The 15,512-nt window shown below is 37.8% G+C and overlaps 2 protein-coding genes across 7 annotated transcripts in view; one reads left to right on the forward strand and one right to left on the reverse strand.

Annotated features, from left to right (window-relative positions):
• mlpha (melanophilin a) overlaps positions 1-15,512 on the forward strand; it is a gene marked incomplete at its 3' end in the record, with an annotated part of 59,400 nt that overhangs the window by 38,876 nt on the left and 5,012 nt on the right. For all 6 annotated transcript variants that reach the window (XM_079629666.1, XM_079629669.1, XM_079629667.1 and 3 more), the window contains 7 exons: positions 7,681-7,902; positions 7,993-8,105; positions 9,512-9,553; positions 9,702-9,763; positions 11,590-11,679; positions 11,767-11,881; positions 13,768-13,964. In XM_079629666.1, the coding sequence (XP_079485792.1) occupies positions 7,681-7,902; positions 7,993-8,105; positions 9,512-9,553; positions 9,702-9,763; positions 11,590-11,679; positions 11,767-11,881; positions 13,768-13,964 (841 nt within the window). The remainder of the gene's footprint in view (positions 1-7,680; positions 7,903-7,992; positions 8,106-9,511; positions 9,554-9,701; positions 9,764-11,589; positions 11,680-11,766; positions 11,882-13,767; positions 13,965-15,512) is intronic.
• On the reverse strand, positions 5,038-6,989 carry LOC307007552 (uncharacterized protein). The gene is made up of 3 exons (XM_079629683.1): positions 6,730-6,989; positions 6,127-6,454; positions 5,038-6,047 (listed from the first exon to the last, which is right to left on the reverse strand). Exons 1-3 carry the CDS (start codon positions 6,771-6,773, stop codon positions 5,730-5,732), a joined length of 690 nt encoding a protein of 229 aa, XP_079485809.1. The 5' UTR covers positions 6,774-6,989; the 3' UTR covers positions 5,038-5,729.

Genomic DNA, 15,512 nt, shown 5'->3' on the forward strand with positions numbered 1-15,512 from the left:
ACCGTACTTACAATTGCCTGTATGAGAAACTGAAAAGTCATAGGCACCTGACACCCTGGGGCAGCGTCCTCTAAGACTATAGCCAGGTCCCAAGCCGGAACCCGGGTTCGAGTCGCAGGCCTTGGCCTCAGAGTACCATAAAAGAAAACGGATAATCAGGGGGTCTCTCTCTACCCAACGATGCATTACCCACAGGGGCGTGGTAAGTCGCTATGGCCGTCACATAAACCTTTAGGGTGGATGGAGATAACCCTGCTGAAAAGCGATCTTGTAAGAACTCAAGCACTGTACCAACTTGGCAGTTAACCAGATCCCACTGACACTGATGACACCAAGAAGAAAAACTTTCCACTCCAGGCAATTTATGTGCCACGAAAGATGATGACTCCTCCAGAGACCCTGAGCTGAGCGGCCTTCCATTACCGCTCCCCAGCCAGTGAGGGAAGCATCTGTCGAGATCGTAACTTGATGATAAAAGCTCCTAACACTGGACCCTGGGATAGGAACCAAGGTTTCCTCCAAATAACTAAGGCGCGGAGACACCGCCACGTGATCTTGATCATACACAGTGGGTTTCCCCTCTTGGAAAACCCTCTGGTCCTGAGCCACCACTGCAAAGGTCTCATGTACAGCAGGCCAAAGGGTATCACATTGGACGCCGCTGCCATGAGGCCTAACAGTCTCTTGAACTGTTTCACAGTGCGTGACTGGCCTAGCTTTAAGTCTTTTGTGGCTGTGAGGATAGCAGCTACAGGAGCGGGCGATAGGACGGCTCACATCGGGACTGAATCCCAGACCACACCAAGGAAAGTAGTTCTCTGTAGTGGAGAAATCACACTTTTCTTGGCATTGAGTCTCAATCCCAATTTCTGCATGTGTGCGAGGCTGACATCTCGATGCCGAACCGCCAACTGCTCTGATTCCGCTAGAATCAGCCAGTCGTCTATATAGTTCAGAATGCGTATGCCCTGCAGCCTGAGCGGGGCCAGAGCTGTATCTACGCACTTTGTGAACGTGCGGGGTGATAGAGCTAAACCGAATGGAAGCACCCGATATTGGTATATGTACCCACTAAGATATGTTTGGCAGATTCTTTCATTCTGTCAGATAATCTACAAAGGGTACCAACCTCTCGAGACTGACCACTGGTATAACTGGAACAGCCACTTGGGTGGCCTGAAGCATACTGGCAGGAACCGACCGAACTGACTGTTTTTGAACCCCCCCTCAAAGGGTGAGAGTTTGGTGCAGCGTTGAGTTGAAACTGAGCCATGTGCTCGCTGGAGCTCACGCCCAGCAGCCCCAGTGGGTTGGGTACGGCGAGTGAGACATTTTTAAAGTGCTTCAAATTGTCTTTTGGCCATCTGAAACCTCACGACGACCGTATTCACAGAGTCGCCGAAGAGGCCAGGAGGCGTTAACTGGGCATCTAATAAAAAGGCTCTGTCTTTGTCCTTAATTTCGGCCAGGTTTAGCCAAAGGTGCCTCTCAGTGGCCACCAGGGCTGCCATAGACCACCCTATTTGCTCTGGTGGTCTCCTTGGTGGCCCTGAGAGACAGACTTTTTTTTTAGGAGAGGAAGAATCTTCTAAACTCGTTAATTCATCTAAATCGACAACATGTATGTTAGACCCTATACCGACTAAGCTACTGAAAGAGATGCTTCCAGATGTCATAGATTCTCTTCTTAATATCATGGATACGTACCAAAAACCTTTAAGCTGGCTATGATTAAACCGCTTGTTAAAAAAACGCAACTTGATCCTACAGAACTAGTCAATTACAGGCTGATCTCAAATCTGCCTTTTCTGTCAAAGATACTAGAAAAAGCTGTACCCTCACAACTGTGTTCCTTTCTAGAAAGAAATGATATCTGCGAGGATTTTCAGTCTGGATTTAGACCGTACCATAGTATCGAGACAGCTCTCATTAGAGTCACAAATTATTTGCTCTTATCATCCGATCGTGGTTGTATCCACGTTAGTGCTTTAGTGCTGCATTTGACACTTATGACCACAACATTCTTTTAAATAGACTCGAACATTATGTTGGCATTAGTGGAATTGCACTAGCATGGTTTAAATCATACTTATCTGACCGTTATCAGTTTGTAGCAGTAAATGAAGAAATGTCTTATCAATCACAAGTTCAGTATGGCGTACCACAAGGCTCAGTACTAGGACTGCTGCTGTTCACTCTGTACGTGCTAACATTAGGACATATCATTAGGAAACATGGAATTAGCTTTCACTGTTATGCAGATGATACTCAGCTGTATATTTCTTCAAAACCTAATGAAACCTACCAATTAACAACATTAACGGAATGCATAGCTGATATAAAAAATTGGATGACTAGTAATTTCCTACTACTAAATTAGTCTAGTATCTGTAAAACCACATTTTTCCATTTTAAAAATATATCTAAATTACGCCATATGCTCTCATTAACAAATGCGGAACAATTAGTTAATGCGTTCATGACCTCAAGGCTAGATTATTGTAATGCTCTACTGGGTGGTTGCCCAGCACGCTTAATAAACAAACTACAGCTAGTTCAAAACGCAGCAGCTCGAGTTCTTACCAGAACCAGGAAGTATGACCATATTAGCCCGGTTCTGTCAACACTGCATTGGCTCCCTATTAAACATCGTATACATTTTTAAATATTGCTGATTACTTACAAAGCACTAAAAGGTTTAGCTCCGCAGTACTTGAGCAAGCTCTTAACGCATTATAGTCCTTCATGTCTACCATTCACATAAAACATTATAGACTTCTATAATTCAATGTTAGGCTGTATAGATTAGGTCAGCCGGAACTGGGAACACTTGATGTACTCGTTACATCATAAGAAGAATGGTATCTACACTAATTTTAGTGTCTTTGTTTATCCCGAGGTTTTCCCGCAGCCTGCCGGATCCAGGCCGTATCCAGATCTGACGAAGGACCTTCGCCTGGACCCGATGACAACGCAGTGCTGAAGTGCCAACTAGCCTCTCCCTATGGAGGATCCCTTTACCATTCTACAGATAAAGCGTTGTCGGGATAATTTCGGTTTCGCGTATCTACCCCGATATGATAAAATTCTGTCAAAAAATGGCAAAAGGCCAGACAAGTAGTTTGTTAAGGCTTGGTTTGTAGGGAATTACAAACCTGCGCACATATATTTAAATGCGCATAACTATAGAATTAATTCTTAATGTGCACGTGAGCGACATCCGCGTTTCTCACAGGTTCGCGTTTGGAGTCTGTGTAGAGAGAGCGGTGTCGTCTTAGCGGTCTCTATTTTGATAGCTAATGATCGTTGCGACGGAAGTGAATCAATCAAAATGAACTTTAGCTGGAAAATATCTTTATTCAAGAACCGCTATAAAGCCAAAACAATCTCTGTTACCTTAAATTATCTGTTTATCACTGTAAAGCTGCTTTGAAACAATCAACATTGTTAAAAGCGCTATATCAATGAAGATGCCTTGACTTGACTCTACCACCCTCGCTCTTATCAAAATCCCCCAGCAGATCAGCCTGATATGCCTGTAACAATGCCATTGTATTAAAGCATCCGTATATGCTTTACCCACTAAATTTGATGTAGATTTGAGTGGCTTAGTGGGTAGCACTGGGGCCTTCAGGGACGATACTGAACCAGGGGACAGATAGCTAGCTAGCATCTGTTCAGCCCTGGGGATCGCCCCATATTCTTTCAGCCCCCTTATCGGAATATACATGGACTTGGGGGCTGAAAAGACGGGACGAATATGGCTTGTTCCACGATCTAGACAGCTTACTGTGTAGATCGGGAAAAAACAGAAGGCCCCTTGATGGAGGTCATACATCTGATGACAGGAAGCGCTCGTCGCCCCTTTTTTTCAGTTGGCCACTCAATATTTAATTTAACCACGGCACGAGTAATCACCTCCACCAGCTCCTTATATGCTGGGGAAAGAGGTGGCGAATCCTCTTCCCCCCTATTGTCACTTTCAACACTCAATACATCTAGTTCCTTAGAACTAGAGCACTGAAGTATTGGTCTCTCTGTAAGCGGAAGAAGCCGCTGGGCGGGCTTCTGACACCGGTGAGAGAGCACTGGATCCCTCGGGTAAGGGAAGAGACTAATCAATCAGCTAATGAGTAATAACAACAAACTATAAATTATGGGAACAAAAGAAAACAGGAACAAAAAGAAGGGAGAGCAAAACACAAAGGGCCACTTTGCTCTTGACCACTTGTCTACTCACATGATGTATTTCCTGTATTTGGCCCAAGAGGACATTAATACCGCAAGTGTAGAACTTTTTATTACCCGATGGGACATACTAATTGTTGTAAAAATGCAAGTGCATATAGAGCTTTATTTAGATTTTCAATACTTTGCATTTTAAAATAAACTTTTAAATGTCTGTTCCAAATGTACTTCTAAATGTAGACCCTATATATGTAACAGATGAGAATGTCGTAATTGTGGTGCTTCTAATTAAAAGATAAAAAAAAAGCAGTTGCAAGTGTTGTGCAGGGAGCATGAAATGGCACAAAATCTTGCAAAAGGCATAAAAACAACTAATATTTTGCAAAAACTGAATAGAGAATGTTGAACTGTCATAAGATTGCACTACACAAGGGAGCTACACCCACTGTAAACGTTTATCTTTGCAAGCTTTGGTTAGAGGTGGCTGAAATGCAACTTCAAGCAGGTTCAAATACCTGTTTGCTGCTCAACAGTGGCTTTTTGTTATAGCTTCCCTTTTTAATACAATTATTTTGATTGACATAATTTTTTTTTAATAAGCTTAACTTTTAAATGACTTTTATCTCTGCTATAAATCACTCACAAATATTTTGACAGTTCGATAATCTCCAGGAAGTTTATGCAACATATTAGTTGTTTTCATGCCTTTGGCAAGACATTGCACCATTTTTATATGCTTATCATATGAAAGATCTTACTTCCTCCCCATATTGCAGAACTGTGACTTGCTTTATGGAACAACCTCTTTAAAATAATGTACAGTAAGAAGAGGAACGTCACCCAGTGAAATGAAGTAAAAGTTCATTTTCTTTTCATTAGAAATGTACTTTACCCACAATCGTATCTCATTTTAACTAATTTATTCTTTTTTTAAACTTTTTTTAATTGTATTTTTTATTTGCTATTAATAGTTTTTTCTTCTTCTGTAAAGCACTTTAAAATACCACAGTGTATGAAATTTGCTATATAAATAAACTTGCCTTGCCATCCTGGTAGTGGGGAAGGTTGCAACAACATCACTCACTGTGCTTGACGTCAACTTTTACATTTTAAAGACAAGTTGTAGATTTCAAAACAACTAATTTGTAGCAGAGAAATGTGAAAATGATATCAACACTTGAGATACATAACGCACTTAAGTTACAGATGGTAAAAGCAATTTTTTTTATAATCATCCCTGTCTCAATCCCCACATGATCTCCCCTACATAGTTTTGATAAAACAAAGCATCTCCTTGAATTTTGTTCTTCTACAGACCTTACAATCAAACATGAATAATCAAACGTGAAATACAATCAAACATGAGTAATACAGAATATACTGTATGCCCTGGATAACCATCAATTATTAGTTATCCAATAATTTCTGATTACTGATTACTTTCAAGAGTGGCGAGCCATGCAATTTTTTTTTCATATTAGTTTGGGATTCCTGTTTATACTGGTAGAAAAAGTTCATAACTACTACCAGCCATCAACCACTCAAGATGTGTAAAAGAAATCATGTTCATTTTGCATCTGTTCACGGAATATATTATTGGCCCTCTCTATTTTTTCATGTGTGTCCAGATATTTGTCCAGCAGAGCTTTGTAGTGCTTCTCAGGATGGCCGTCCATATTCTCCACCTTCCAACTGTAGTATGCGTTATTTTGAGGTGTTTTGATATTTGTACTCAGCCACACCCAGAGTCTGGCGCAGGGCAGAAGACCCACAGCAAAGCCCAGTGGATCGTCCATTAGTTCTCTGTAGAACGACAGATACTTCGTCATAGCTGGAGTTTCCTGTATGGTAGGCGCATCCTGCAGAAATGAGAGTATAAAGCATCTCCAATAAATTCAGACACATTTGGAAAGTTTAGTCTTTGTTTTCTGTTCTTACCTTAAAAGAAAATCTTTCAAGCATTGCGTTAGTAAATTTTTTATAACTTATGTATCTGCCTTTTATGAAGTCCCTGAGGTCATCAGGCTGGATATCTTCTTCACTCATTTCCTTCAACATTTCCGTCACCTTCAGTATGTAGTTGATATCTTGCATGGTAAAGCTTATGTATCGCTCTGCCTGCAGACTGCCATTCTGCATTTGTTGTAGGAAGTCTACTCGGAGTGTCTCAAAGGCAATGGCACTGTTGTTCTCCCAGAGAAATTCATAAACATCTTCCACAGATGTAATTTCCAAACCGTTACTGGGGCAGCTACAGAGTGTGTACCTGTTACATGCACAAACCATTACCAAACTGAATTCTTTAACAAGAGGGTTATTAAAGAGGTAATTGTTGCTAAACCAGAGAGTTCAATACAATTCATCAGGCATTTCTGATTAGCGAAAGACCTGATAAAATCAAGGAATGGACATTATATTAAGATACACATTTTTTTTTAGAAATTAAAAGTGTTTTTTTTTGGATTGTCCAAAGTATGGGTGTTAAATCAAAACTCAGTATTCATGGCAAAGTTGATATATCATGCAAGTAAAAGACCTTACCTAAAATATAAGAAACTAAAACAAAGAAAGGCCACCGTCTTCATGTTTTTCGGGTATTGATGTGCACGTATCCAGCTCTCTTTAACTTCCTCAATCTCCAATCCAAGCACTACAGTTTCTGCAAAAAGCCAGTTTTATATATGCTCATTTATTGGGTAATACAGTTACGCCTACTGTTTTTTTTTGTTAGTCAAAGTTGCATATGTTAAAGTTCCCAGGAACTTCTACAGATGTGGAGTAGATTACCTGTCTTCTGCTCTGTCCAAACTTGAAACACAGGTGCAGTACACCCTTCCAGAGAAAAACATTTTAGAAGCCAAGACGGAAGATTTCCTTATTAGTAGAGATTAGTGATAATGATTAATATGTTAATGGGGCATTACTCATACCCCAGAAAAAAAAAAGAGACAGCGCACTTAGAATAAACTACGCATTTCTTAAGATGTTGTAACATGTATACAGTGTTTCTGTGTTCTTGCTTTCTTCCCTGTTTGCTCAAACTAATCTCAAACTTACCTGGGTTGCAATTGAAACCGGATTCATGCAACAGGTCACTGGCAAACTATTTAACAAACCTGTCTGTGATTGATATCATCAAAAATGATATGAAAAACAAACACTTTCTTTGAAAAAATTAAATCTGAATGTTTACTCTATACAAATCCTAATGATATGTCACTTGCATAATAATTTGGAACACGGCGTATTGTGCATCCCTATGAACAATATGTGTCCTGCACAAGGATCAGAGTTTGTTTGTCAATGATTTATATTGAATTATTTTTAATATTTTTAATTGAGGGCTAAGCCAAACCTGGCCAACAGAAAAGTAGCCCTATTTTCACCCATCAAAGCCATAAAGCTTATTTCAGCTGAAAATCTTATTCTTTAGTCATGTGTCATCATGCTGAGACATTCTGAAAGGCTCTGTCTATTTATATTTCATTGCAGGGAGCTTAAATCCAAGATTGAGAAGGAAGAAACAAAGAGGGAACTCCTGGGATCTCAGTCAAATCTGAGTGACTCTCACTGTATCCGCTGCCTGCAGCCCTTTAAGTTCCTGGTGAACAGTAAACGGCAGTGTATGGACTGCAACCTCTACACCTGCAAGACCTGCAGCCGCTACAACAAGAAAGAGCGTGGCTGGGTATGCGACCCCTGCCGCATGTCCAGGTTAGATACACTTATCTATAAACTAATGTGAATATTTAATCACTTATAAATAAAATCTATAGCGCCTGTTTTATTTTTATTTTTATCCAGGGTCCTAAAAATTGGAACCTTGGGGTGGTACCATGACAATGTACACTCTCGCTTCAAGCGGTTTGGCAGTGCGAAAGTAATGAGGTCACTGTACAAGAGATTAAATGAAGATGGTGAGTGCTATTAAAAGCCCCCTGATAACATTTATTGTGTACACATTGCCTTCACACCATCATACTGGTTCAGTATCACCAGTCATTTTAAGTGCTTGTGCGAGCAAGGGAGTGTTAAGTAAGAGATAATGTACAGTCAGCCAGTTAGTATCGCAAAATAAACCATGGCATGGTGATTGGGCCTCAGAATAGTTGTATCAGAACTTGTATCATCTTTAAATGGGTTTATTTTGCAATAATGACTGGCTGACTGTACATTATCCCACTTAGAACACAGCTACTCTCTAAATAAACAAATGTGTGGATATGAAATATTGATTTCAGTTTAACTGTATACAGTAATTTTAACTGTATAGTCGGTCACACTTTAGATTAGGGTCCAATTTCTACGTTCTGCCTCAATAAACTCTAATTACTGCTTAGTTAATAAGGTAGTATTGGGTAAGGTAAGGTATTGGGTAGTTAGTAAGGTAGTATTAAGGTAGTTTGTAAGGTATTGGGTAAGGTAATGTATTGGGTAGTTAGTAAGGTAGTGTTGGGTAAGCTATTGGGTAGTTAGTACTGTATTGGGTAAGGTAGTATTGGGTAAGGTAAGGTATTGGGTAGTTAGTAAGGTAGTTTTGAGTAAGGTATTGGTTAGGAAATGGGTAGGATTAAGGGATGTAGAATAAGGCATTACCATGAGCTTTATAAGTCCTAAACTGAAGTGTTACCTTATAGTCACATCGGATAAAAGCACCTGCTAAATGAAGAAATGTAAAAAAAATCTTCATGATCAATAATTAGTATAACATATAGTAAATATGTAAAGCATGTACAGTATATACTTCTTTTCAGATGAACAACAGCAAGAGACAGCAAATAGTTAGACCATGTGTAATCGTTGTTATGTCTACCGATATATATATTCAGTTACCAAAAGGATTTGTTGATCAGTCTTTTGAATTCAAAGAACTCTGTCCAGAGAATGTGTCCCAGCAGTGCTGAGGCCACAACTGGGTCACATGCTGTGTCAGGGGCGCTGTGTAACTTGTTGATGTTGTTTATAGCCTTGCACGACAGGACATGTTAAACAGAAAAATTAGAAACCTTAGCTGAATGCAAGGTTAAAAATGACTGAAGTGACATCTGTCTTTGGTTTACAGCTGTAAAACTGTTTAGGTTCTTTGTTTTACAGTTATAAAGCTTCATTATAGTTTATCTTATTATAGTTTTGTTGTGGTATTATGTACAACAACTTCAATGCAAAATTGATTACTCAAATATCTAAATAGATAATTATACCTGAAAAATTTGGCAATAATTCCACATATTGTAATCTGTCTGAGTGCCTGGGTTAAATATTCCTTAAGGAATGTCAGATTACACAAGACCAGCATTTACATTGTTGTCCTTTATCTCTTTAGGGCAACGTGATGATGACACGCAGAGCATGCCTGATGTGCGCAGTGAGTACAAAACACATTTATGGCGTTGGTGTTGTCACAGAGTAGAGCTGAGGCCATTTGACCAAGCATTGTTGAAGGATCGCTATTGAAACCATGGAATCCCTTTTGATAGTGCACCACTGTAATATATAATGTGTTTTATTCTTAGATGTGTGTAATGGTCATGATGAAGAACATATGGATGCTGGTGAAGCTCAACGTTATAAGCAGGTAGATTCAATTGTTACGTATTTGAGTTCACATTTCAGTGGCATTTTTTGAGGCTTTCACATGGTGAAATAAAGCATGATTTTAAAAACAACAACTCTTTTTAACAACTTTACTTTTTTTGTGCTTAATGTGTTAGTCTATTGGTACAGTTTTTGTGTAGGGAACCAATACCCTATGAAAGACAATTTTTGCCACATAAAAAAAAATAAATTTTTTTTTTTAAATAATAATCACAATTATTAACAATTGTGACATAATACCCTGGTTTCACAGAAAAGGCTTAAGATAGTCCCAGACTAAATGCATGTTTGAACTGTTTGAACTTGTGCTGACATATCTTAAAATATGTCAGTGCCATTGTTTTGTATCTGCAAAACTTTGTAGATGCACACCAGTTATGTTTTTTTTTTTCCTACGCCATGTATATAAAAGCTACTAAAATATCCTAATTGAACTAAGGCCTAATCCTGGTTTAATTAAAGCCCTGTTTGTGAAACCAGGCCAAAAAGTCATAATTATGAGATGCTAAATTACAATTATGAGATAAATGGTAGAAGTTATAAGAAACTAATTCATATTTATGAGATAAAAAGTCAAAATTATGAATTCATATATATGAGGTAATAAGTTGAAGTTGATACTAAGTGAGAAGTTAATGAAGTAGTGTTAGTGAGAAGAAGACATATACACTTTATTATGTCAGCCTGTGTTGCAATAACATGGCCTGGTTTCACAAACAGGGCTTAGATTAAAACAGGATTAGGCCTTAGTATAATTAGGACATTTAAATAGTGTTTCTAAATGTGCCTTAGAAAAAAAACACAACTGGTGTGCATCTTGAGACAAAACAATGGCACTGACATATTTTAAGATATGTCAGTACAAGTAGCTTTCAGTTAAAACAGCGCAGTAATTAACTTTGGTCTGGGCTTATAGGCGTAATGGCTAGACGATGTCAACTAACTCTCATTAATTTGCAACTACATGTCAATTGACTCTCATTATAGTATTAGTAGACTGTTAGGTTAGGGTTAGTAGAATAAGTTAACATGTAGGCTAATTGCAAAGTTACTTATAGTCAGTAGAATGTCTGATAGGCCATCACAATAAAGTGTTTTGCAGTTATTGAGCAGACAGTCAACTAATACTCCAATGACTGGTAGATGACATGTAGTAACAAAGTTCCTTGTAGATTGTCTAGTGGACTATTGAAATAGTGTTGCAAACGTTGAAATTATGATATACTAATTATGAGATTAAAAGTTGGAATTGTGATACTCGAAATTGTGACAAATTGAGAAAAAAAATATGAAGACAAAAACTTTTAACGTCATAATTTGGACTTTTTACATCATAATTATGGTGTATCAAAGTTTTTTTTTTTTTTTGGCGGAAATGGCCTTCCTTACTATTCTGACTTGAAAAGTATATTCTTAGTATGCCATAATATATACTATGCCTATATATTTTATGTAATATTTAATAGATAAAGGGGATTTCTGCCACAGAGTTTTAGACAAACTTTTTTTAAGTCTACAACTTAATTATTGAAGATACTTTTTTTCATTCAAAATCCACTTTGTTCATAAATCTGAGGTGGCATTTAAAGGGGCATGATGCTTCTGTTGCAGTTGAATGCTATTACATTACTATACATTATTATACATTACTGTATATTTCATAAATCCGACTATTTTAGAATCTTTATGTAAAAGCATTTGGAATATTTTAAATTGTGCAATTACGATAAAAAAAGTCTCTTAAACCAGTATTCTGTTACTCATATTCATATTATCTTCAATGAACTTGTTGTGACTTCCTCTCAGATGCGAAAGACCAAGCGTCTACTCTCTGTCCACCCCATGGATCTTGACATGGATGACTATGCCACTCACTCTCGCAGACAGTCTGTCCAGGTATTGATATGGTTCTCACTATTGTTATCAACATCCATATTTTTAAGGGGTACTCAGGCATCATAAACACCTTTCTCTCTTCTCCAGTACATCCATGAAGATAGAGGTCAGCGGAATGATCTAGAATACAATTCTGACATGTACCATCAACATCAACATCGCATAAACCGCAGGAAAAGTCTCGACAGGATTTCACGCCCAGGTGAAGAAAGCACGTTCTGTTTGTACATTTCGATCTCCGTTTCTTTCGTTACCTTTCTTTCTCTTCCCCATTTCTTTCACAAATAGACAAATTAACAAAAACTGCTTCTGGATGGAGTAAAAAAACTGATCACATATCAGGGACTTCAAGTAAAATTAGGCGTAGAATACACATAAAGAATATTAATGTTTTCTATGTCTATACAATATTATAATTCTAAAATAGTTATCTTAATTAGTGTCTCGGAATGTATTTTAATATATTTGATTTATTTTAAGTAAATGCGTAACACGGGTAAGCTCAAAAACGAGGGAGTGTTGGATCCAGGGAACAGCTCATCACGTAGGACAGGACTCGACAAAGAACACAAGAAACACTGGGGTATAAATACTAGAGGAGCAACAGGAACAAAAAGAAACACGGGGGAATGATTGCAGAACTAATCCACTAGAAACATTACAAAGAACTACAAAACATGGCAAAGAACAGGAAGTAACATAAAAGTACAAACAAGATCAATGGAACACAAGCCGGGATCATGACTATATGTTAAATCTTTTTTTATGAAATATATATATAAAAAAAACTAAATTATGTATTTTAAATGTGCAGCTTACCCAATACACATATTTTTTTAAAGACCCCACATGTATGCAATTTTGCATGTTTTTACTGAATTATTATAATTTTTTTGTAATCCAGCATCTGTGGATCACTGACTTAACATTTTGAAAATAACATTTGTAATTATGTTGTGCATAATGTTCATCAAGTGATCAAGGCAACGCAAGGCAAGGCAAGTTTATTTATATAGCACATTTCGTACACAATGGTAATTAAAAGTCCTTTACATAGAAAAAAAATAAAATAATCAAAAGAAATAAGAATAATTAAAACAGTTTAGAATAAAAAATGAAATAAGATACAAGCAGTCGGACGAATAGTGGCACAGTGCTCATTCAGTAAATGCACAGCTAAACAGATGTGTTTTGAGTCTGGATTTGAATGTGACCACTGTAGGAGCACATCTGACATCTCTTCTGGAAGCTGGTTCTGCGGCTGGCATAATAGCTTAAAGCGGACTCACCGTGCTTAGTGAACCCTTGGTATTTCTAGCCGATGACGTGATCCTAATGATTTGAGGGATCTGTTGGGTTTATATTCAGTGAGCATATCTGCAATGTATTGAGGTCCTAGGTCATTAAATGATTTATATACCAGTAATAATACTTTAAAATCAATCCTAAATGTGACTGGGAGCCAGTGTAAAGACCTGAGGACTGGTGTGATATGTTCATATTTTCTGGTTTGCTCAGAATCCTGGCTATGAGCTGCAACTGTCTTATGGTCTTTTTGGGAAGGCCAGTGAGGAGTCCATTACAATAATCCACCCTGCTGGTGATGAAAGCATGCACAAGTTTCTCTAAGTCTTGATTGGAAACAAGCATCTTCTTGCAATATATTTTTCAGATGATAGTATGCTGATTTAGTTACTGCTTTGACATGACTACTGAAACTAAGGTCTGACTCTAGAGACACCAAGATTCCAGACTTGATTTTTAGTTGTTTGACCTCTAGAGTGAAGGTATGCATTCACCTTGAGAACTTCATCTTTGTTTCCAAACGCAATGACTTCAGTTTTGTCTTTGTTTAACTGAAGAAAGTTTTGCCACATCCAACTGTTTACTTCATCAATGCATTGAAACAGGGGGTCAAGTGGGTTAAGAGGTTTAAGTATTACAAATCATATTGTTTTTTTATATCTGTTCAATTACTGTGTACGTGTTGTATAACATAGGATGCACTGCGTGGAGTCACCAGGAGAACTTGGAGTTTTAGCATTAAACAGCAACTTAACTAATTTGTCCTCTTCATTTTTGTTGTAGATGATGGACTGTATTCTGAACACAGAATGGTACGCGCTCGTTCCCTCTCTAAAATCAACTCTTCCGTGGCTCCACGCCAGGTCTACCTGGACACTTCAGAGGAGGAAGATGTGTTCCGTTACCCTGTCTACCAGCTGCCCCCGCGACGCCGCAGTCGAGCATCATCTCAGGAAAACATTCATCAGGGACCACCACCGGTATGATTATGAGACTTTTAAGAGGCATTTGAAATAGTTATACTTAAAGGGCACCTATTATGACATTTAAAATGTTCCTAATGTTGTTTAGGGAGTCCCCAACAACAGTTTTACATGCATGCAATGACAAAAAACACTTTTGTTGTCATATAATATGCATTTATTTTTACCTGATTTGCTCACCGACTCCCAAATGAATCGTTCAACGACTCATTTTTCAAACCCCTCCTTTGCGCGACGCTAATCTGCGTTGATTGGTCAGATGACCCAGCAGTGTTTACATAGATAATACTTATTGTTTAACACGGAGTACAATGATGCTTTTATCAATTAAATTGTGTTATAATAATTATTATAGTCCACTGCTTTGTAGTTTGTAGTAAAAAACTAAAAATAAGATAAAGCATGTAATGTTATGTTAGCGAGCATAGCCCTTCATATTGTAAAAGCACAATCAGTCTTTGTTTGCGTTAGCCCGATGCATAAACATAACGTTTTTACAAAAAAAAAAAAAAAAAATGTAGTTACGTTACTACGAGGTATTACTCTATTCTTTAAGACAACTCCGAAAACAACGACAAACACTTCACATAGGCTATCTCAATACAATTGTCATTGAAGACCTAGAAGCTAAACGGTGCTTACACAACAAACAAAATAATTATTAAGCATGCTACATAAAATATAAAAGCAAAAAATTATTAATAACACTTACAGGTTGTGATACGGAGGAGGAAGCTGATGCAAATACACTTGGAACTGAACCTTCCTTCAATATCGGCTCGCGAATCCAAGTTTGATTGCATTTTAGTTGGTAAAGCAATCGTCTTGAAAATGGCACGAGCAAAGCACAAGGCTCGGTATACTTCTGTGGTATAATTGTATATATGAATTGTAGCCACTTAGTCTTCAAATGCTCCTCCTTGGGCAGATGAAAAAAGTTTGCTTTTGAGTCGCACTTCAGAACACAGCGTCTCGTCGCCATGATATTTTCCCTGGCCTTGGAGCGCAATAAGTGGGCGTATCGTATTCAAATAACTTGACAAGTTGACGTCATCTAGTCAGAGAAAAAGCTTCGGTCTTCTAACGATTCATAAAAATGACTCAGAGTCGACTCTTACTTTTGAAAGACAATAACTTTATATACGGTGCACTTTCATATTTCAAACTTTGCAGGATGTTTTTGTTCACTTAGATCTATGTTACACACTACATGAAAGGTAAATTTCAAAATTCCATAATAGGTGCCCTTTAAAAGTGCACAAATGGTGTCAGATGCCATTGTAAAAAAATGCACTATTCACAATTAGAGGAGGTATTCAAGGTTAGGGAGGTTACTGAGACAAAATTAGTTGTTTTCAGCTGGTCATGTGATTTCAACAGGTGACTCCCATCAGGCAACTGATAGAACCTGTTTCTTCACCTCACGTGGATGTACATGATTTAAAACATAAACTATCATTAAAAGAAGCAGTAAGACTTTTACATTGTTAGAAACATTTGTTATTTCAAATAAATGTTGTTCTTTTGAACCTTCTATTCATCAAA

The sequence above is a fragment of the Phoxinus phoxinus genome (genome assembly GCF_949152265.1).
Source record: "Phoxinus phoxinus genome assembly, chromosome: 11".
NCBI classification, from domain to species: domain Eukaryota; kingdom Metazoa; phylum Chordata; class Actinopteri; order Cypriniformes; family Leuciscidae; genus Phoxinus; species Phoxinus phoxinus.